This window comes from Diuraphis noxia, unplaced genomic scaffold (assembly GCF_037042655.1).
Source record: "Diuraphis noxia isolate RWA-SAM2 unplaced genomic scaffold, SU_Dnox_SAM2 contig0003, whole genome shotgun sequence".
Taxonomy (NCBI): domain Eukaryota; kingdom Metazoa; phylum Arthropoda; class Insecta; order Hemiptera; family Aphididae; genus Diuraphis; species Diuraphis noxia.
The window spans coordinates 66,310,019-66,334,626 of record NW_028301713.1 but is presented as its reverse complement, the minus strand read 5'-3'; the positions used below and the strand labels follow the sequence as shown (position 1 = coordinate 66,334,626).

The following is a 24,608-nucleotide window of genomic DNA, read 5'->3' as shown; positions in this document are numbered from 1 at the left end:
AATTATGTAGTCAACTACTCTGACTCGCATCACTAGTCTCGAGGTGGGTGACCAAAATACGAAACATAATATAACGCAAATGTATAGTATAATAACGTGAGTCTATTGGACAATATATAAATACCTATAAAATACAATGATAAATACGGGCGCCCAAAATTGGTAATAATATATAACACAAATAAATAATATGATCAATCGATCAATATGTAAACAAAACAATAATTAAAATACGATAATATAAATTGATAGTAGAAATGATAATGGAAATGATAATAGTCGATCACCCGGTAAGACGATGAAGTGGACTGGACGGTCACTGGCATGGACTGCAGTGCTGCCTCCTGGAACCGTTTGACACGAATATTACAATGTTCCCACGACGGCGACGTGAAACGACGGGCCCTCCAAACTTCAACGGGGAATCCCGCGTTAACCACCCGACGCTCGTCCGCGTCAGCAAAACAACACGGCAACCCGCACCTGACAATCGAAACAATAGTTCGGTTGCGGTAGTGGGTTCCCCACAAACAATGTGGTACGGAACGGGCGTTCACGCCGCCAAAACCGACACACGACGTAATGACACACGACGGTGTCGTCAATTTGCACAATTAATGTGGTTACGCGAACACCGAACGGCCGCGCGATCAGCGCCGACACTTACGCCCGTCACAAGGGGGCCCAAAACAATGGAGGTAACGGACAAGTCACCGACACAACGACAACGAACCCGTAATGGCGCACCCACGACGATCGAAGACGCCAAAATCCGTCCGAACAGGACGACGCGTAGAGCAGACCGGCGTAGGCATTCGTGCACAACAATACAATACAGCACGCACCGGTCGCGAGAGGCGAGACGAGAAGTTTCTCGTAGACTGGCTGGTGCGTATATTATTACGCGCCGCGACCGTCCAAGCTGCGATTACGACGACGATAGTTGATAAAGATCGTCAAAACCTGTAGTAATCTGGCTGGACTCTGGACTCTGTATTGCCGTCGGTGCAAATCGTCGGGCACGAAATTGCGGCTCAAACAACCTCAATATTAAATTTCGAACGATTAGTTAATACGCGATAGATACTACTAAGCAGATACTATTTCATCTATAGATGAAACGACCAACATTTTGGTGTGTACAATTATTCTTGTATAAAAGTTTTTTATTACATGTTTTTTTTCGTAAAAGTATACTAGAATCAATCTGAAAATATTATAAGATAAGATAGATTATAGACTATAAGCATATAGGACTTAATTTGCAGATGATAATTACTTTTTTTTGATAATATAAATTTTTAATTACTATAATGCAGTATAATAGAAATAATAGAAACGTATAGATTTTTTTTGTATGATGACATCACTCGACGATTTTCCCTTTTACAATAATTTATGACTAATTTTTTGTACACTATATTATTTTTTAAGGACATTTAATTATCGTCTAGCCAAATTTCATGTTATTTTGTTGAATGTACATAAATCTCATCATTTTTTGTAAATCCCTTAAGTACCCCCGAACATAAATATATTTATTTCATTTTATCCCCATCAACAGCTGTATTTATTATAAATTCCAAAGTTGTGTGAATACCAGTTCGAAAAAATTCTGTGGTGGCTATCGTCAAATAGTGTCCACCCGTTTTGTTTGTGCATTTGGCACACCAACTTGTCCGTAGATACACAACCACTGATGACCTATACAGTGTAGACTACACCAACCCTATGTCAATCAGAACATGTAGAAAAAATAAACTGTCTTACGTTTTTTACCAAACAGATTTTGACGAGACGCCGAGGTTCAGCACCAGTTGGCGCCGGAAACGGTGAGAGTACTGGATTCCTGACAGCCGGCAAGGGCCAAGAAGTGACCATTCCAAGGCGCGGGTCTGTGCCATCAGATTTTTCCAAACAGAGTAAACAAATTTTATTCGTATTTTAAGAAATTGTATATTTTTTTTTCAATTACTTTTATTAATTTTTTATAACATTTTATATTAATTTTTTTTTAAATCTTCTTTTTTAACATTTTTACCATAATTGTTTTATTTGTGAATGACCGCAGTCACAGCGCTTTTATGTCAACGTACTTGTGCACTTGTGGTTAATGCATGGCTTTCTATCGCAGGTGCCCTTTTTAAGGTGGTGGCCACAGGGCCACTGTGCACAAATAGCCCGAAGCAAGGCGCGAGACGTTCGTCGCTACCGTATGATTCCAATATTGGATTATCGAGCTCGCCTCTTGTTTCTCCTTCCCGGCCAGGTGAGACGATCTTCGATTATTAGAAAGAAAAGAAAAAAAAAGCATCCAAACATTATCATATTATTAGCATATAACAAAACACTCGAAATTACTTATAATAACATAATATGAATAAAAATGGGTTTATGTCAGTCAATATACGCTTTGCTTTTTAATGACATATTAACAATTAATATAAGTTATATTTAGACTGTTCTTTGTTATTGTATTTATTTTTTGCTTATTTAGCAACTTTAATACATTTTTTTTTTATTAGATCAATGAATTTAATTTAGTCATATCGTTGAACCAAATGATCTGGTGTCGTTCGAAGTGATCACTAAATATTATAACTATATAATTAAATCTCAATTCGTTTTAACTTGAACAATTTTAATTTTAACTTCTATTGTTCCTTAAATAATTAAGTATACTATAATACCTTAAAATGTACAAAGGAAAAATATTCATTAATAGAGGTTAACAATTTAGATTTGTAATATATATATATTTATGTCTCGTTTCTCATTTGTTCGCTTTTAATAATCATAAATTTGATCGCTCGGATGAATAAAAATAATATTAACAATACTATTTTAGTGAATAGCATGGGTGGTATTATTTGATTGTAATTTATACGTTCTTAGATGATTATTGTATAATTTAGAGTTATTATAGATCGTCTATATTATTATGACGTGTAATTCGTATATTATGTACATTGTACAGGTTTAAACGAGAATTTATTATGTTCCAGTAACGATTTCGTTGTAAAATTTATAATATTCCTTTTTGGTTGTTTTGTTTTTGCTTTCTTTAGGCTGAAAGTTTTAACTTTTTAAACAAGAAAAAGCGTTTTTTAATAGCTAAATGCAGTGGTTGTACAATATACAATAACTGTGTTTATAATTTGTATTATATCTAGTATGTAGGTATATGTATATTATTCATAAACATACATGTGGCATATTTGAGAATAAAGGAGTCTCTCTGTAACCGAAAACGTATATCCAATTGTTATGATTTCGGTGAATTTCATCTTTTGACAATCAAGTTTAGAGCTATTAAATATGTATTAATCAATACGCCTAAATATGAATGATATTCTAAATAATTATCTAATAAATTATGCAAAAGTGAAAACAAAAAACAAATATTTATTGAATTTTGGAAAATATTTGAGAATATTAAATTTAATTCCAGTTTTTAGGATAACTCATAATTTTGAAATTAGTGTAAGAAATTTTGAAAAGTCAGTCTTGTAAAATTATTCTCGGAAACTTTGTAAAATATATTTTATAATGAGAACATGAAAACCATCCTCTTTCAACCACCCACAACCTAAAATAAAAAAACTTCTCAAATACGCCGCAACGATACAATTTATTACAAAATTACCATATGGTTTTTACCGTGCCCGCGATTGTTCTGCAACAATTTTTATAAAATGTTTGATTAGACGGTGTGATTGCAGAGAGAAGGGGTTCGGACGGAAGCCGCCCGGGTAGCCGAAGACGACGCAGGAGGTCAATGAAACGACGAAGCTCCGGTGGACCGGATGTGTTGCTGTCCACCGGCCAGTCAATGGACTCGTTCCTGGCACACCGCCGCGGTTCCTTGCCCGTCGAAATACTTGCCACGTCCTTCTCGGGTAAATTGTATATAGGATATGACTTCAGAAATGAAAACTATCACAACAGTCGAAACTATTTCGAGCGATTTAAAAACATTTATCTTTTCTTTGCTCAACAAATAATCTTACTAACTATGGGGATTTTCCGTTCAAATTACTATAATAGTGTCTTACTCAAAAGTCATAATAATATAATCAAATCGTTCGATATGATAATTTTTCTTCGGTCTACAACGATGCATTAGTATGACATAAATAAATGTGTGCTTGCATGCAGTACTTCCGGAAAGTCTACAGTAACTATCATGTAAAACCTTCATTCACGCAGTCTTCTTCAGCAGCGTTTAACCTTATGCACTGTACTCGTTTTATTTTATTTTTTTTACACGATACAGTAATTGCCAAATAGGGGAAAGCAGACGATAATACAGATGGACTATTTTTCAATAATTCACCCCCCCCCCCCCTCCCCTCATGACAAAATCATTTAACCAACACATTCCCGATAAAATATAGAGTATATCTTCTGAAGTAGAATACATCACATAGGTTTAAGTAATATTCATGTCATTATTTTACAATGTAGAATTTTTTTCTTACAGGGCCACATTGAGAAGATTGATCTTCGAATTTTCGCATCGTAGACTGACAAAATGAATACAAGATATTTGGACGATATAAATATGCAAGTCGGCGGTTGCGATGATATTTGCACAAAATCCTTGATACTTAGTATTATTAACTATAAATAATACGCTAATTATTGACAAACGGAACATAAATAACGTATGGTCGTCCCAGTGCAGTTCTCTTAAACAAACAAACGTAAAAAAAAAAATCCATTAATGGAATCTATTGATTATTTATTTTCATTGACCAAAATTTATTATTTATTATTATTTATTTTCATTGACCTAAATCTCGACGCTTATGGTTCATTTTTGATTTTTGGTATCTATATAAGCTTAACACTTCTAAAAATTAATATTAAATGTAAATATAAAATATATTATTCACCATACTATTGAGATGAAATGTAAAGGGATAAATTATATTATGTATGATCATTGATCACTTTACAGTTTGTTTTAAGCCGTTTTTCCACATATATATCTAACTGTGTTTATGTGGTACATATCATGCATTTGTGTTGACCGTCTTTGCCTTTTTTACAACTATTATTATTATAGTCTAAGCTTAATTGGGCACTCCGCATGCCGCCTACTGAACTTTTGTCGCTCAGATCACCCAACAATAACATTCTGCAGGGTCTGTTACATATTTTAAGTGTTCGGGCTTCAATCCATCTGCATAAAACATCCCGTGTTCGGTGCTCCGCTCTATAATACATGTTAAGTCCGATTTATTGGGAGAAGAAATGATTATGCAACATAAAATATGCTTCCACAATAATATAAAATATATTTATGATTAACGAAAATATTGTATTATTTCGAGTCATTTTAATTCGACCGATTGCGTTATACGATGTGTCGTCCACGGTAGACATACAATAATATGTACAAATAACTGTTATTGTATGGCATCAAGTACTTTATGCTGTTCAAATGTAGTTTGTATATTTATTTTCTTCCTTCTTCGAATTCTTCATCTTGTTGTTTTATTATTATTATTATTATTATTATTTTTTTATAAGTATAACGAAAAATCACTGCCATTGTACTGATATTCTTCATTATTATACTACAATTTTTGCGAATTGCGTTATGCTTTAGTTTGATTGTTAATTTTGAGTTAATAATTTAAATAATCATTTTTTTTAAAGTATTTCTTTGGTTAAAATAATCCTCTTTGATTGATGTTTATTTCTCTGCTGTATGTGCCAAATATGAGATAGTATTGAAACAATAACTTCCGTATTTTTAAAATTCCTTTGTAGGTACAATAACTGAAAATTGAACAAAATTATGCTGCAACTTGTATCTTAATCAAAACTTATAGTTTCTCTCTAGTCAAACGCAATACGTTTCTTATTAGTATTTTAATAATTACTATCGACGAATCTCTTTGGTCGTACCTACTTATAACAATAAAAATTAACCGTTGCTTAAAATTCTTCCAATCGTTAAAAAAATATATATATATTCATATAATAAACCAAGTCTAAATATATATATATATATTAATGATCTGCTCTCCATTTAACGGGAAAATTATGTAAATTATTCGGACGTGTTTATTTATTTATATTATTAATTGAAAAATAATAAAAACAACTGAACTATTATTAATTTAATTTATAAGTTTATTATAATATGGAAAAGTATGTACCTATTATAATATTGATGTACATTGTTTATTCTAAACAGAAATAAGTATACACATACACATTATAATATGTTCTTCAACTATTTAAATGTATTTAAACCTTATTTAACAGATAACTTGGATAGTTTTATTTGTAGAAAAATTTTATTTTATTTTGATAATTACTTTTTTTTCATAAGTATTTTCAATACAATAAAAACTATCATTATCATTATCATTATTATTATTTTGCTAATTAACAGCTTAATTTAGATGCTAAACAATTGGCTAAATTTGACATGCGCTTTTTTTTTTTTTGCTAATTTCTGGGGATTTTTGACACGGAAAGTATTATATACTGAATTAGTAATACTTTTATAAACGTCTAACTTAATCTCAATATTTTCTATAATAATAATAATGATAATAATTATGTCTTAAAAACGCACATCACACATTTTGTTTTTATAACTAACATATTTTATTATTATTGTTATAACAATTATATTTATTTTTATGTCCATATTTATGTTGTAAGTTAATAGGTGAATGTATTTTGTGTTGACTTGTTTTTCGTTTGTAATTTCTGGTTTATTTTTCCTTTTATTTTATTTTTAATATTTTTGATTTGATGACGTAGGTACTCCTGAAAAATTATATGAATACGTTATGACTATCATAATATTATTATATTTAACCATGATATTATACACTGTAAAATAATATTGTGACTGTCAATAATTTACTATTTTTTTTTTTTTTTTTTTTTTTTTTATCGGATTTCAGTACCTATACATTATTATTGTTATTATTATTGTACCAAAGTGATTACACAACGGTTATTACAAAATATAATATTATAATCTTCCCAAAACTGTTTCCAAAAAAAAAAATAAATAAATGTGTGACAATTAAAAAATAGCATACCTATTATAATGAAATAGAATTTTCATTATCCAATAATATTGTATTGTATGTTCTAAAACGTAATGATTTCTATAATATAAGTATATCGTTAATGACAATTGGAAAAATGTGAAGTTTATTTTGTACAAGTGTATTATTGTTCTATACCTATTTAAGTCATCGTCGTTCCATAACACACAATATTATTGACAACAGCTATCATCACACGGGTGAGTAGGCTACTGACAGTGGTACGAGGGCTGATCTTGGTATTTTATATTTGAACAAGAATACAAGTAAAATTGTTATCTTAAAATAACCTGGACGTGGTCAGGATGTTGTTTTGGAGGTGCTTTTAATTTTGTAAAATATGGAAAGTTTTTTTTAAATAAGGTAAAAAAAATAATAAAGCTAATTCGGGGGGTGGTATGAACCGCCAAACCCTCCTCCTAGGCCACACCCTTGATTTTTGCCACTAGAATGATATTATCCGACTATTAAATGTATATAGTATTATAATAGTATATGGTCTATACAAATAAATTAATATTGTTCAAAGGTTGTCTCGAACCAACAAATTATAAGAACAGAGCTTTTTAAGTGAATCCGCCACTGTTGTTTTCAATTATTTGCATTTCGTTTTCAATACGTAAAACTCCACAGATAAGGTAGGTTATATTTTGTATTCGACAGTCATTATATAGGTATATTGTATATACTATATAATATATTATAATATATTCTACTGTAGTACATACATATGGGTCACCAAATCAAATATTAACAATGCAAATTTCTGATATAAAAAGTAATTGAACTTCCATTATGTAATATTGATAAGCGTCAAGACCAAAAAAAAAATCTAGTGAATAACGCGAAAAAAAATATTTTGTTGATACAATTTCCTAAAAATGTATTCTCGCTATCTAGCTCTGCGAGCAAAAGGACAATGTACTTATTAGATATTTCTATAAATCACCCGTGTAATTTTACGTAGGTATTTATTTCGTGACTTTATTGTTGTTATTTAAAACGAACGACGTACATTTATGTTCAAACTTTCCATTGGAAAACAATTAAAATAAGCTTTTAGGTACGCCTTTATTGTTTACAAAAGATGTTAAAAAAAAATATTATAATAATTGATAACTGTTTAGTTACTATTCGCATAATACCTAATCTTATACTTATACCTAACGCATGTAGCAATAATAGAAAAAAAACTGTTCCACATTATAATTAATAGGTAAAATATTTAATCACCTCGTTAGTTATAATTTATAATATTATATTGTCGGTTATCAGTCTTAACCAGTCTAATGACGGTTTGCCAATATTCTGAACACCCTGCTGTATATTTTAGTGTGGTCCGTGTGACAAAATTGATATCAAGTGTTTGGTCTTAAAAATATTAAATTTGCAGTTTCAGTATAGACTCGACTTGAACGATTTAGCAGCGGTAAAATTTCTTTCACTTATTTATGGAAAGTGAAAGGAAGTATTTACTTGAGGTGAACAATTTTTTTTTTTCAATAACTTATTGTAAGTGTTACTGGTGTTAAACATTTGAACATCTTACTACTGGATGGACCTTCAAATAAATTCCTGGAATGTAGGTCGCTGCTATGAACTGCAATAAATATAAAATAATGACTATAACATTATAGGTAAAATAAAGTGACCTATGTGAGCAGTGCGCTTTTAACTTAAGTCCTTAACGCTGCAGATCATTCTAGTTGTATCGTGAAAATATGTAACATAATATATGATTCCGGAAAATAAAGGCTAGATGTATTTAAGCAGAATATTTTGAGAAGGATCATGAAGAATTTCAAAAAAGATACCAGACGATAAAGTAAGTACCAATGAGCCCCTTGTTTTTAGTACAAAAATGTACTCTCATACGCAAAGTTCCAACGAGCAATTGCATAGAACTCAAGATTTTCAATAACTTTATTCTATACTATAATAAATAATAAGTATATATACAGTATATACCTATAGATTATAGTTTAGTACATGGTATTATTGGTATTCAAAATAAGAAACAATATAACATATAAGAATTGATAATTTCAAACAATTTGTGAATATTAAACCAATATTTTTTCAAACTAATTAGTTAGTTAACATTTTAGTTCATACTTGTTACTCACCCATAACATTGCTATGACTCCATGGACATAAGAACCGATCGAATATACCATCACTGTGAAATATACACACCAATGTACTGAAATTGACTATACAGTGCGCCGGTATAGGTCTATAAATAATATTACTAAAATAATAATATATTATCATGAATAAATAGATACACCTACGTTCGACGTCGGTAGGTAGATATTTAACGATTGTAAAGTATTTATAATAATCAATACTAAAACTCACTCTAAATTGTTGTTTTCCAAACGCAAAATTTTTTGCACCATAGTTTGGTCGTAAATATTATATTTTAATATAAAGTAGTTTTCATAGGTAACACCTAATATTGATTGTATGAAAACGCTAATACAATATTACATATTTTAAGAATAAACCAGATAAATGCATATTTTATATTATTAGGTAATAATATGTCATATAATGGAACAAAGCATGCCTTAATTTCTAATTTGAGTTAACTCATAACTTGTCGTTAAACATTTAAATTGTAAACATAATAATTTGCACAAATAAAATCCAACTAACCGATTCTATGGTATTAATCGATATTAACTAATAATATTGTTTAAATAATCACGTCATTTTTAAATACTAAGTTCTTAATGACATGAACGCATTAATCAGCATTTGCCGCCTAACACAATCAATACAATTATAGAGCTAATTGAGAAATTATGAAGTATTTTATAATATTATAAGCGAATATAATATAGAATATGTCTAATCGGTTGCACCGAATTACAAACTTAAAAAATATGAAAAAATAAGTAAATATATTTCAAACGTATACGAGTACTCCTCGCTAACTATCTACAAACTAATCGCTTACAAACTAATCAATTTTATTTATTGTTTATCCGAAATGCCGATAAGTCTGTTTTAACATTACAATTGTTTTTTAAGACAACTCTCATCTACGGATCTACATGTATAGCTTGCTGTCAATGCATTAATTATCATCCGACCCCTACGTGGTCAAGATCTCGGTGCAACCGATAAACAGCTTAAATAGCTAATAATAATAATAATAATAATAACAATTAAGTGAGGTAAAACTTTGCGACTCAATGACAATAATAATAATGAGTGTTACAATATTGTTCAGTTGATTTAAACGCGCACACACCGTGATGTTCCTTATTGATAACGTCAAATAAATCTATCTACGCGTCATAAAATATATATTAGTTTCGGGAACAAAAACTACAATCTTCTTAAAATATAATATAATCATAGGTAATATGATACCGATAAAACTAACGACTTCGAGTGTCTAATCGCTCTCTACTGCTATGATTTGATTAGTTTACATAATGATATTTTAAGTGTGTATCTTATATCGATGATAAATATATATATATATATTTTTTTTTTATACATAACTGACTGATTCTCGCTAATTAACTATGATCCAACATTCATCCGGGTGGCGCCTTTACTTTTCGGGAGACTTTTCCGGTGAAACCCCGCCCACGTTCATTCCTTTGTGTAACATGTTATTGATGTTCTCCACCGCTTCATCTTCGGCGTGAATTTTTCTCAATGCGTTACTTACGATGCACAAGTCACCTCGGAGCTCCGACACCAGAGCGACGATCTTGTCCGTATTGCTTAAAATTTCCACGCTCTGAGTGTAAGGGTTGTAACGCACTCCAAACGGTTTTTGAATGCTGTCGGCAAATTCTCTAGAATGAAAAAACCCACGTTTGAACATGAAATCTCACAAAACGTAAACATCAATGAAAGCATTTATCCCACCAAATCGTTATTTATTATTGTACACAGGGTGAATTTTTTATCGAAGAACACTCATACTCATACACTCATACTTTTTTAAATAATGAGTGTTCTTCGATAAAAAAAATCACCCTGTATAGTGACCATTAACTGTCGCGACCGTTAATAAAAATTGCAAATTTAATATTCCATAAAATGTCTATATTGCCTACGCGCTTTTCGTTAAAAGATTAGCTATTTAAGGTAAGGTCTATGATTTGAAGAATAAATAAATTTTAATAAATGTTATTTGTAGCTAAGCTAACTATTTTATTTTATTTTAAAAGCTTTATTATGTACGTATCGTGTATATAAAGTCGTGTATACACCTGTTACTCATAAACCTGCTAAATCAATACTAAATGCATTGATAGTCACGTGCCGACATGGTGCAGTGATTTAGTCCGTTTAGTATGAAATAAATTGTACCGTATCAGAGTAATTCAGTATAACCAAAAAGCACTACTTATTTGACAAAGTGGAAACGTGAGGAGGTTCAATCTGTTAGTAAAAAGTCTATGATTATAATTCACGAGTAACTATTTTAAATTACTAACTACAATATTAATATCATAAAAAAGTAAATATAAAACCGTGTTTATATTCAAAATTAAAAACCAAAGAATAAAAACATTTTTATCTGTTAAGTATTAACATAATACTTATACAAAATATATAATGATACACTATCACTTATATATTAAACAAAAAATACTTCACTGTAGATTAGTTAATAGCTGACTTAAAAATTAAAATTGATAATATTTTAGACAAATCGCTATCGCTGATTATTCATTATTTCATTTACTTAAATATGTGTATTAATATTCTATAAATCTGACATGTTTATTGTTTGCTAAAATACAAGGTAAGTACTACTTTGTTTTTGATATTTATCAACTATATTTTGGATTTTGAAAATCACGTAATACTCGTATAATAATTAAATAATAAATACTAGATTTAGTAAACAACTACCCTTATTGATATAAATAATAAATATTACCTTAGACAAGCGGAGTAGTGGACAAACATTTGGCGGGGTAACCCCATACCACTCCACTCTGCCAATCTAAACTTTAAATACTTATAACTACTATATAAACTATACTAGCCCTAAATTCGATTTTTATTAATCAAAATACTTAGAAAAATATTCTGCTTTTGAATATGAAATTAAAACTCTATGTTGTCATTCAAAAATGTAAAAAACTTAAAAAATGATAAGGATAAAAAATATTTAAAAATATAATTGTTTAATAAAAACGTTGGGATTTTAACAACTTGAAACTATGTAAAAATATATTTTGAAAAAAGTCAATACTTTTTTAAATAATGAGTGTTGTTTGATAAATCAATCACCCTGAATTATAAATCACCTCATTTTTTCCTTAGCTTCCTCAAATGTCTCACTGTAATAGTAGGCGTTTTGGTACGATGTTATGATACATTCTTGGTGACACGTAACTTCGGGATCGAATCGCTGTATTTTATCTTTTGTTTCAATCGCATGCCGTAACTCCGCCACTGAACTTAACAACCCAGCTCCGTAAACTTTTAGTTCGCCATCTTGTTTGCACATTCCGAATTCCACGGTGAAGAAGTATAGCTACAGTGGACATAAAAATATAGTTAGTCCATTAAAAAAATACATCAACTAAATAACAATCAATGAGCGTATGTATTCAGTACGCTTTTTTTTCCAAGCCAACCACTGATCATAATATATCGTTTTATATTATGTTACTACTGCAGGCTGTATAACCAGCATACTAGACTTTCTAGTTTCTACAAGCTTAAATTATTAATGTATCTATCTATTATACCGTTTTGTTACAATTATAAATCTAATATACAACACCTTGTGAAAAACTTGTCGTAACGTTTAAAAATATTACAAATTGAATACATTGAATACTTTACATAGTTTTTAGTACGCTAGATAGATTTAAAAACAATAATAATATTAAAAATATGATAATATTCAATTACAAAGGAGATGATTTTTCAAGGCTATGTGGTAATAAGCCGTGTTTTATGTCATGTAAGTAGAATGTACGTACAGATTTTTAGGGATCCCTTTAATAGGTGACTTATAATTGAGAAATTCAAGTATTTCCTAAGTATGTAAGTCCCGGAAACTTTCGTAGATTGTTCTTTTATAGCAATATACAAAAAAAAAAAAACGAATAAAAATTAAACAAACTAACATCATTGCAATTAACTATATTTATATCAATGTTTCACATCGGTTACCAAATATATAATATGATTCACAAAATGATATGCTATTAAAATAACCATGTTATTTTCTGTTATCAATGGCAACATTATGTAGATATATTTATATTTTTTTTTTATATTATCTAGATACAAAAATAATCGATTTTCGTGAAATGAAACAAATTGCAAAGAGTTCTAAATATAAATGCTAAAAATTGGTTTCAATTTTAAGTCAAATCTGCGGATTTACATATTAAAGAACATCATCAGTCATCACATATAGGTCTTTGTTTTTTTTACTAAAATATATATTATGACCAGTATAACCAATAATCAACGAGATGTGACGCGCTTACCGTTGCTAACTTTTCAACGTCCTCGTCACTGGCTCCCAACGAGTTGAGTCCCAGTTCTTGGGAGAACTGTGCGAATGTGGGATTAGCCAATAGCGGCATGTGACCCAACAACTCGTGACAACAATCTGGTTCCGGTGTGTAGAAAGGATCCGACGAATGACGCATATATTGTGTGCAATGGAATACGCGGAAAGCTAGCCCGGAGAGGAAATCCCTCGGAGACAAGTATCCGGCGACTGGTCGCAATTGAAAGCCGGTTTTGCCTAAAAGTTGTACGCAAAAAATGATCAATGATTTCCAATGAACTACTTTGTGTGGTTCCGGTAGATCACGTTCATATCAAAAGGACCGTGATATACATGTATAAATGTATATTATTATTTTTTATTATTATCCTTACGTGGCAATTTTAATATAAAATTTTACCGACTAAGATTGTTACCAATTGGTGAATATAGAAGTATTTTTTTTCTTTGAGTAGGTCTTGGGCGAAGTTTCAAATATTTAATGTATGTTCCGGATTTGCAAGCTTACGTATACGTTTTTATATCAAAACCAAAAGAAAGCATATTTTTAGATGATTATTATATTGGTAATGTTGAATGTAAAAAAATGTATGACTATTAAATTGGTATATTTTTCAAGTTTAGTATGTTTGAATATATTTTGCACATTATGCAATTATATTCTCATGAATTTGGGCTTTAATCACAACATGTTGCATAAATTACTTGTTAATGGATTTATAACGAATACATAAGTAATAAGTATGGTATAACTAACAGTCACGCCCCCCTTGAGGTCCACCATTACACCATCATTCATAGTAGTCGCATTCACCACGCTATTTTCGTCACTATTCCTATTGTATACGTATATCAAATTCGTCTAAATTTAAGCGAAAAATACCGTTTAAATGGCGATTTACCTAAATCGCATATATATCACGCCGGCTAATCGCGGTATATAATAAAGTTCAGCTGGTTATAACCAATAACACTATTGGTATAATCGCTTGGAGTGACTCACTTACGTTTCAAAAATGTATTTATGTCTTGTAACTGTGGAATGTTGTCCTCTCGATAACCGCAATACTTCACCAGATCCGGCCAGTTCTCCAAGTATTCCCTGCACGCATGCTTTACGTACAGTTTGTGCAGTTCACGCATCACGGTACCCCTACGAAAAACAATAAATAAGTATTACGATAATAACACGTTAAAGACGATAGACAAAAATTATTAAAAATCAATCTGTTCGAAGAAAAAAATAGATGATACAAATCGTCGTGTGAAAAAAAAATAACAATGTGGACCTGAGAAAAGGGAGACAGAATAAAACATTATGTCACATAATTCTTTATTGGTTATATATCGGAAAAAACGCATGCACGCGCGTGTCTCAATTGGTATCGTTTGAAAAATCCTGAAAGATATAAATAATAATATTAGATATATATAACATTTATCATATACACGGCGTATATCGTTTTCGACGAAGAAAATTGTTTTTGACGTGATTATTAACGGCGACGTTTCACATACAGACGTCCAGAACCTATTGGATCGCTCACAGTATCCTATTCATTGGATTAAATTCACTTTATTACGTCTTGGCAGTTTTGCAAATTCGATTAAACTATCAATGCGAGTATTCATAAAATAAATACGTACACGCATTTTACTACCTACATATAACAATAACAATAATCAAGTTGGTTTTCGCATAGTAAAGGTAACCTATAAATTATTATTATTGAGTAAAGGTGAACATATAATATATGAATTCGCTGTATCCAGATAACTCAATAACAGTTTGAATATTGGTTTCGATACAGTATTGGACTATCCGGCGTTTATTCGAGATAATCAAATTAATAACCAACTGAGCATATAAACCGCCGAACGAGAACCGTGCCAATGAATAAATAATTATTTTAAAAACGGACAGATCGGGATATTGTTATAAAAGAAGGAAAATACCTTTCAAGATATTTTGTTATGATAAAAACTAAAACACACGATTGCCACAATGTTTAAGACTACGCAATAGAGTGCATTTTTCATTTTCGCGAACATTTACAATTTACTTTCTTATATTGATATTGTAAAATCAGGAACTCTATAGTCTACGGTATAAAACGATATAGCTGCTATTTTAAATTTATTAAAATATGACGCTATTTTACCATCATAAAAATAAAAGTAAAAAGAAGTTTAAAATTCTTTTATGAATTCTACAAAAAAAAAAATGTAAAAAGGGTTACTGACTTTTCAACTGATTAATACACTGATAAGTTTAATTGATAAAAAACGTCAAACGGAAAAATGCACATACCAAGTCTTGATTTCTTCGGGTGTGTACTGAACTCTTGGTATTGGATGTCCACTGAAACAATGTCGTCACGTTTTAAGCATTGAATCGAAAGTCTTAAAATAATACATACAATGATAATTGCGTGATATCATATCATAATTATAGGTTCTTGTAACATTGCAAACCAGACTACTGGTACTGTCTATGGTCAATATCGATTTGTCGTTTATAATAATTTCTAATATTAAAATGTTACTTACTATTTATAAGAATTTGCTATGTGTGCGAATTCAACACGCCTTTTCCGATACACCGGATCCTTAAATCCCTGAGAAAATAGTGATTAAGATTATAGCAAACAGAATCATATTAAAGATGTAAGTACTCGACAATGATTAGTTGTGCGCTGTATACGAAACACTTACTGGGTGGTCAGCATCTAACTCTGTTCCATACATTAGTACTCGTTGAGCTTTATCTAAATCAGAAATTTTTTTCGGAAACCACGGAAGCTCAAACTCTGAGAAATCTTATAACACAAAAATAACAATTAAACAATTAATAAAATCAATGAATTATATTTAATTTTAGAAGTTTGATATATATATTTTTTAAATTTTTAATCTAGATTTTATACAATCTGTACATAAAAAAAGTATAATAAGCATAAATAATGTTTTTTTTTTAAATTATATATATATATATATATATTATATAATATATATGTATTATCTTGATTGTTTTGAGGGAAGAACCAACCAGCGAAGGCACTTCGGCGTGAATTTACAAATTATTTAGGATTTTTTTTTTTAATTTATAAGATCTTGAGGCCATTTTCAATTGAGTCTTCTAGGAGGTTCTTCGGGGATGGAGATGGACAGTAAATGTTTAACATAAGGTTAGTGTGATTATGAAGGAAATTTATGAATTTAGAGTACAATAGCTTAACTGTTTCAGTGGCCGAGATATGGAGATCAGTATGAAGGGTGTGATTAGAGATATAAAGAGGAGCATTGGTTATGAGTCTGAGGATTTTAGATTGGAACACTTGTATTTTTTGAATATTCGATTTTTGGTAGTGCCCCAGACCTGTATACCGTATAGAGCCATATTGGCTTAAGGAGGAGAAGTTTTATATTAAAATAAAAATAATATCATCACACAGTGAGTCTTTCATAAAACAAAACATTAATATCATATTATTATTATTATTTAACACAAATTAGACTTAAGCAAGCTTGAATACATTTTTACCAAAACTAGCAGTCTCTGACATTGGAGTGGGAGGTGGTACTTCAGCACCACTCTCATATGTCTCCAAATTTATAGCTGCAACCTCACGCTTCAACATCCCAGTCAACTGTTCCATTTTTTTATTGTCACATTCCACGTCTACCAAAATTTCGAATTCTGATTTTCTACGACGAGATGGTCTAGATTCAATGTGCAACACATTTACACCTAAATCCTAAAAATTAAAATTCGACATATGTATGGCGTATTGGTACTGTAGTATAACAAATTATAAGAAATAATAAAAATAATGATACGTTTGATTAAGATTTTTTTTCGTGGTTTAAAATAGGAATTTAAATATTCACTTTACCAACGCCAAGTCAATATCAAAACAAATATGATCATTAATTAACAAACATATTATACAGATATTCGTTATATTTATAATTTATATGATAAACATCTGAAACGATTAAATGGCAATACTCAGATGAAATCGTTAGTGTACCTATTTTAAATTAGCTCCAAACAGAAACAAAAAGTACGTGAGTTATTAGTTAGGTAATTATTTATATTTTTGGGTTGATAAAATCCACAGAAACTAAATTACTTATATTATTGTTTAAAGTGTCGTATTTGTATTTTGTGAACGTATTTGTATTTTGTGAAATTTTGTAAATGGTTTAAATTTTGAGATGTTGTCATCAATTCGAATAAACTACTTAATTTGTCTTTATAATTTATTTTTAATATATTGGATTCACTATATTCGTATAATTTAAATAATTTAAGTTTTCGTCTAAATTAAATTAGTACATAAAAAAAAAATATTTGAATTATGTATTCATTCGACGTATAGCAAACACATTCCGAAATTAATCAAACAGGACAGAGTTAATAATGACATAGATGGATTATAATTAAATTATTAAGCTCAATGGAGTGTTCATTCAAAAATTAACTTAACATTGCTTATTTATATCATATTTTGATTTCATGTTTGATTTTATATTAAATTATCCACATTGAGTACAATAAATAATTAAATCTACTTACTTGAAAAACTTGGAGTGCTTGAGCAAGTCCACCGACCCGGTTTTTCAATGAGAATATTACAGAGTTCCTTGTATCGAATCTTGTCGGATCTGATCGACTACTCATTGCAGATCTCGGCTGTAACATGCATATTATTGTTTAGTGAATGATTTGATTAAAATTTTTTTAAATTAGAGTATCATACAGGTGCTTGAGATGACTCTCTCAGAGTCCAATCTTCTCCGGTTCGATAAAGCCAAAGACCAAGAAGACTTTTCCCAGAACCACTCATTTTATACCTAAAAATTTAAAAAAATATATTTTCTAAATGATATTCATAGAAAATTTATACTCAAGTATGTTATAATTAAGTCCAAATATTCTTTTTTAAATTAGAATTATATCACCTATGTCAAGTTTATTAAAAAAATAATAAAAAAATATTTTTTTAATGTTATTTAGGCATGTATATTATTAAATTCAGTGACTTAATTACACAGTTTCAATGAAGGGGTTGAAATATCTTTTCAAAACTGAATCGCGTTCCTACCATTTTTATACCACAATAATATGTATGACTAAAATGTTACACTCACGAGTTTTGAGGATATGATTTCGTTACACTGGTCGAGTAGTGAGATTGTGATGCGATGCGGATTTTAATGTATACTCTGTATATTTTAATTAATTAGTATTCACTTATAAAAATATTTATTAATAAATACTAATTAATAATGAACTGAGGAATAATTTAAAAGACACTAATTAAGGATGATAGAATAATATGTTCTTGTGAAAGGGAATAGTATTAATATAACTGTAAATAGGTTTCAAAATTTCAAAAACATAAGTTGCTTGAAAATTTGTATAAAAAAAGAGTAATTCTTGATTGAAAAATACAAGTTTTGTACCACTATATAACACACCTTAAATGATTTAAGATTTTTAAGATAATATGGTCCTTGAGTAATCTTAATAATTCCGAAAAAACTAGAATTTTAATAAATACATTATATGATAATAATGTGAGAGAGAATGCTTGGTAAATTGAACTATATTAAGTATGACATTTGAGCATTAAAAAATGAATTAAAACATTGTATGAGTATTTTTATGAAAAGAATACATTAATTGATGTAATATTGTAATATCACAAAATATATTAATTGAAGTCATTAAACAAACCCTAAGAAGATAATAATTGTTGTGCCTACCAGCCTACCTCAATTTATTTCACATTATTTTTTTATGTGACATTGACCATAATAGTTTGCTTACCATAATTTAAATATTTATAAATTTAGTATATTATAGTTTAAAAGTCCATGGACCAAGCGCTGGGACCAAATATCGAAAACATTTCAAAATTGTTGGTCTTTCTAAGAGAATCGAACTTTTTTTTTATTATTTATTTATTTAATTGTAATAAAATAACTTGAGATTGGGGCACCCGTAGGTTTCTGCCATGCCCCAGAGTGGGGGATGACGGCACTTGTTCTCCGGACACCGTGACTTTCTCGGAGAAAAATGTTCCCCGATGGTCGAGGATCGAACCGGTCCGGCTGAGCCTCAGCCGACGCGTTAGACCGCTCGGCCACCTCATCGTCCCCCAGTTTTAATTTTATGTTTGTGTTAAAATGATAACTGATACAAAAACTACTGGACCATTTTCAATAAAAGTTATATCAATAGTTTCCTTCAGAGTTTGATGGTTTTTATATTTTATAGCTTATTTTTAACCTCTATAACAGGTAGCTAAAGGGTGGTCCACACATGAATTTAGTATGTGGCTAACTATAAAATAATATTTAATATGAACAAATCATTAGCACGGGTAATGCTGACCGGATAGGTAGTTATTAGATATGTAGGTTACATAACACAAATCAAACACGAAGTAAAGTCAACATATTTTACTTAACTGAAACTGAGACAAATATTATTTTTACAATTTTTATGGAAAAAATCTTACTACGCTTTCACGATCAACCATCAACCATCATCAGTTTTAATTTGTTACATACTATATTGTTGTAACTGGAACATGGCTCATAAAATTGTCAATAAATTATATGAGATACGTTTATTAAGAGGGCGCAACGCCCATATTTGTCGTCTCTATAGTCTTACAAACGCGTAATATAACAAATTTATGCTCAGAAGTTTGCGTTTTAGTCTATTAGCTTAAAAATTAAAGCAAATAGACCTATTTATGAAACTTGATGGTGAGAACATTATGTGTGTTTTGTTGGAAGTATTTTCACGATAATTCAATTTTTAAGTATAATACATTTAAAAAAAAAAAATGCTCATAATTCACTTAAAAACTGAATTATCGTAGGAATACTTCCAACAAAACACAAATAATATTGTTACCATCACGTTTCATAATAGGTCTATTCGCTTTAGTTTTTAAGCTAACGGAGTAAAACGTGAACTGCTGAGCGTAAATTTTCTATGTTACGCGTTTGTAAGACTGAGACAACAAATACGGGTGTTGCGTCCTCTTAATTAGAAACAAAATAAATGTTACATGACCTCGCAAATGCTCAATTTTTCCTACGAATTCTTGCGTGTTCCTGAGAATTCCTGATAAATTGTGTTCCAGAAACAACAATTACTATTATTATGACGTTCGTTCCCTAATAAACGTCGTAGGTACTATTTTTCAATATATATTAACAAAAAAACCCTGGTTCACTAAAATATATTTGAATTTTCACAAAATAACAATCCACTAGCTGTAAACAATAAACGCCATTCATAAACATTTTTTCATTTCTTTGATTATTTTTTACTTTCAGAACGTAAAAATTGTATTAAAATCTTACAAAGCGCTAATTTTGGGGCTTAAATGTTCACAAATGGAAAACGGTAATAAGTAATAATTACTAGAAACTCTAAGGGATAGAGCATATAGCATGCAAAAACTAATTTCTATAATACCACATAATGGATTTATTATTATTTTTTTTTTTTTGTAACTCAAATTAGGTAATTGATAATATACTGGTACAAAATTAATTCAAATCAGACCCTTTTCATAAAAGTCCGTCAACTATGTCATAGGTATTTATTATCCTTTTGTGCGGCAACATTTCAATTCATCGGTTAAATTGTGGTGGATGAAAAGGTATTGATTACAGACGGAACAAAAAATATGTAATCATCATTAGTTTCAAAAAATATGTATGTATTGATATTACGAGATTTAATGTGTCTTTAGTGCTTGTCAAATAATCGTTCCATAATTCTTTTATGTCATCAAATATATTGTTAATATATTCCAATCAAACGCAGTTTTCAAAAAAACTAATGTGCAGTCGGTTCTAAACGTGACTATAAATAAATCGCAGAATAATGACAAACCAATACATGTATCCAGGTTCGTCGCTAAGACACGAGCAAACCATGTGTTGCTTTAGGGTAGTATAACATTTTAAAGAATTTGAAGGTGGCAAAATTAAATAATTATATTGGTAAAAAAAATGGCAGAAAATATCTAGCGAAGTGTCTGCGTGTACAGTGCTTAATATGTATATAAGTATTCTTGACCTATATCATAAATCAAAATTCGCCTATACAGTTTCAATAAATAATAATACGGTTAGGCAACACTATATTTCGGTTAATTAGAACTCACAACGTTATCATATAACGTGTTAATAATATACTATCAAAATTTAACTTTACTTAAATATAATATTATCAAATTATCCATACCAATATAGTGATAAAGGGCCCGACACTCGTTCTCTGTATATTTTTTTCATGTATTTTTAATTCTTATATTTCAAGTGATACAAATATAATTGTAAAACTGTATAGGCTTATTATATATAGTTATATCGCGATACCAATATTATAACTATTCTTTTTAGTTTGTAATTAAAGTAACAATATCAATCTTGGGTGTAAATGTTGTATTATATTATTTACTTATTAAAAAAAATTCTTTTAACGATTTAATATTTTCAACCCTATAGGTATTTTTTACATATATATTTTTAGACAAATAAGTACGAATACAGTGGCGGGCTGGCTGGGTCGGTTAGGTTAGGTCCCCTTCAAATTTATAGAAAAAATATGTTCAAAGCCACAAGTCTTCCTAATAATTATAACTAAATGAGGGCCCCTTTTTTATTTAGCCGACCATATAATCAGTTCCCAGGCCGCCACTGTACGATTAGATACTATCTAAAATGTGTTCGCGTAAGTTATAATTATTGACGTCAACCGAAAGCGATATAAATACTTGAATAAAATAATATTTAACACTAATAACGATGCAGATGACATGAAAAATTAAAAATTATACTGACCTGTATCGGTAGCAACAGCAGCAGAGTAGTAAGCGCAACAGTTTTCCTGGACGTCCGGCGATTCAGGAAGCCGATGACTGTGTACCTGACGCTACTACGGCCAGTGTCAAAATCCAGAGAGGAAGAGTGAGAAAAAGTGTGTGTGTGAGAGAGAGAGCAAAAGTGAGAGACCGCAAACTCCGGAGTCTTCGGCCGGCGTCGGCGTGGCGGAGAGCGCGGCCCATCGAACTACGCGATCCGCCGATTGGCCAATCCGACGCCGCCTATACGGACTCTTCGAGTAGTGTTCATAAAAGTGCGGTATAATAATACGGGTTAGGGTGCACACGGCTCGGCGTTAATGTATGGTAAAAGAATTCCGAAACGTAACACAAGAATCGTTTTATCATTCTCCGCTTTTATAATATTATGTATTAGATTATATTAAATTATCGCGCGATCACTCTTGTCCGCTGATGCAGCGCGTGTGATGTATATAGTACCTCTACGCGAAGGGCTCAACAGCTGAGAGTTAAGTCTATAATAGTCACTCGAATTCCATTAATTCCGCTACGTTTGGCACGTGGACGCGTTTGGACCTTCCCCCTCCCCCCACCCGATTTATCTGTTCGGTGAATCTAGACGAATCCCGCAAAGTGTAAATGCGTATAGGTATAAATTATATATTAATATATGTAATAATATGTGCGTACATAAACATCGCAGCAAACGGTTGCCCACACACCTAGAGCAGAATATCCATATATACGTAGCTTAGATTTATAGATATACATTAAACCTACGAACAAATGTATACAATTTAACAGACGAAGCCATTGCATCAAAATAGGTACCTAGGTACTACATACACACCTTATTAATACATTAAATTGTAATACTCGCTCATCTCTATTGTACTTTAGCCGCCATCAACGTTTTCGTTTCGTTCAAATCTCTCACCCGAAAGCTCATCGTTTGACGAATATCCGGTAATATAATATAATTATACCTATCGACGCCATATCATAATCTATTACAATTTTTTGGTTTAAAAGAGTATTTCATAGTAATTAAAAAAAATTATATTGTAAAGTATGTTTTCAAATATTTAAGTTTTTGGTTTCAAACAAACCAAAGGTTTTTGGTTGGTAAAGAATTTTTTAAGATTCAAATTTTAAATCACTTTTTTTAATAATAAAATAAATAAACTCAAACCCTAATTTCTTGTCAGGTGGCACTGCTGGGAGCCTTCCTATTCTGTAATTAATGTTATTTTTTTTCCTTTTTCTTTTTAAGTCACCACACTTACTTATTATACACTGTAAGTATAGATTGTAAATACACTTTTATCTTCAATAAAAAAAAATAAATAAATAAAAAAAATCACTTTTTCTCAAAACTATGAATTTCTAGTTATGACAGTCTGGTGATGTAGAGGTGTGATAGTACAAAAGATCGACTCAATAAGAGAGCAAGATTATCAGTAATTCGATAACTTTTTATATGACAAATAAAATATGAAATTTAAGTTAAGGAAACATTTAAATACTTAGAAAATGACGAAATTATAAAAGATCATTAGAATTAATGAATGACATTTTCAATACCAATATCACACTTTATGCTTATATTATATTTTAATTGCAAAGTTTGAGCAACATTATCATAATTTATTGGCCATGGAAAGCCTTCAGTACCTACTCACTGCTATAGTCCATTGCCAATCACTATATATTTTTATTTTTATTCCATGGAATTCACCTGAGATCAACTTAATTCAAAAACTTCCATTTTTTTTTATCTAACTAATTCCCTTCAGATTTGAAACTTGTTTTTACTTAAGTTTAAAGTAATGAATAATAAATGTTTGTGTCTTATCTAAAATATATACATAATAAATACGAAATAATTTAATGGACAATGATATAATATAATACATATTTTCAAATAACTATCTCTACCACAGAAGTGTCTGTTTTAAAACACTAAACAAAAATTTGCTTATTTATATCGAACTAAATTTTATGACATATTATTACGCCACCATAGTAATATCGTTGTAATAATATTTACTCTCTTCCAGCGACAAAGCGTCATAGGGGGGGGGGGGGGATGAAACAGCGCTATCCCACTTCGAATGTGAT

At 30.2% G+C, this 24,608-nt stretch overlaps 2 protein-coding genes across 6 annotated transcripts in view; one reads left to right on the top strand and one right to left on the bottom strand.

Moving 5' to 3' along the window:
* LOC107164768 (high affinity 3',5'-cyclic-AMP phosphodiesterase 7A-like) overlaps nucleotides 1-7,660 on the top strand; it is a 139,831-nt gene extending 132,171 nt beyond the window's left edge. For 3 of the 5 annotated variants that reach the window (XM_089222209.1, XM_089222207.1, XM_089222210.1), the window contains 4 exons: nucleotides 1,787-1,922; nucleotides 2,135-2,269; nucleotides 3,708-3,899; nucleotides 4,484-7,660. In XM_089222209.1, the coding sequence (XP_089078335.1) occupies nucleotides 1,787-1,922; nucleotides 2,135-2,269; nucleotides 3,708-3,899; nucleotides 4,484-4,494 (474 nt within the window). In that variant the 3' untranslated portion in view covers nucleotides 4,495-7,660. The remainder of the gene's footprint in view (nucleotides 1-1,786; nucleotides 1,923-2,134; nucleotides 2,270-3,707; nucleotides 3,900-4,483) is intronic. The other 2 variants (XM_089222208.1, XM_089222212.1) reach the window with 2 other exon arrangements.
* Nucleotides 7,661-9,581: 1,921 nt separating this feature from the next.
* Nucleotides 9,582-22,632, bottom strand: Trhn (tryptophan hydroxylase). Its single transcript, XM_015512713.2, has 11 exons — nucleotides 22,486-22,632; nucleotides 18,369-18,462; nucleotides 18,185-18,301; nucleotides 17,147-17,360; nucleotides 16,318-16,421; nucleotides 16,153-16,220; nucleotides 15,914-15,964; nucleotides 14,610-14,755; nucleotides 13,577-13,839; nucleotides 12,377-12,606; nucleotides 9,582-10,906 (listed from the first exon to the last, which is right to left on the bottom strand). Exons 2-11 carry the CDS (start codon nucleotides 18,453-18,455, stop codon nucleotides 10,657-10,659), a joined length of 1,530 nt encoding a protein of 509 aa, XP_015368199.2. The 5' UTR covers nucleotides 18,456-18,462; nucleotides 22,486-22,632; the 3' UTR covers nucleotides 9,582-10,656.
* Between the last annotated feature and the right edge of the window lie 1,976 nt (nucleotides 22,633-24,608).

What these genes read in the sequence shown, in the direction of transcription:
- Trhn (XM_015512713.2), bottom strand. Translation starts at nt 18,455, where the DNA reads ATGAGTGGTTCTGGGAAAAGTCTTCTTGGTCTTTGGCTTTATCGAACC. An exon ending in GAGAGTCATCTCAAGCACCT is followed by an intron (nt 18,302 to 18,368) that starts GTATGATACTCT and finishes TGCATGTTACAG; the next exon opens with CCGAGATCTGCAATGAGTAG. An exon ending in GTCAGAGACTGCTAGTTTTG is followed by an intron (nt 16,422 to 17,146) that starts GTAAAAATGTAT and finishes TTGTGTTATAAG; the next exon opens with ATTTCTCAGAGTTTGAGCTT.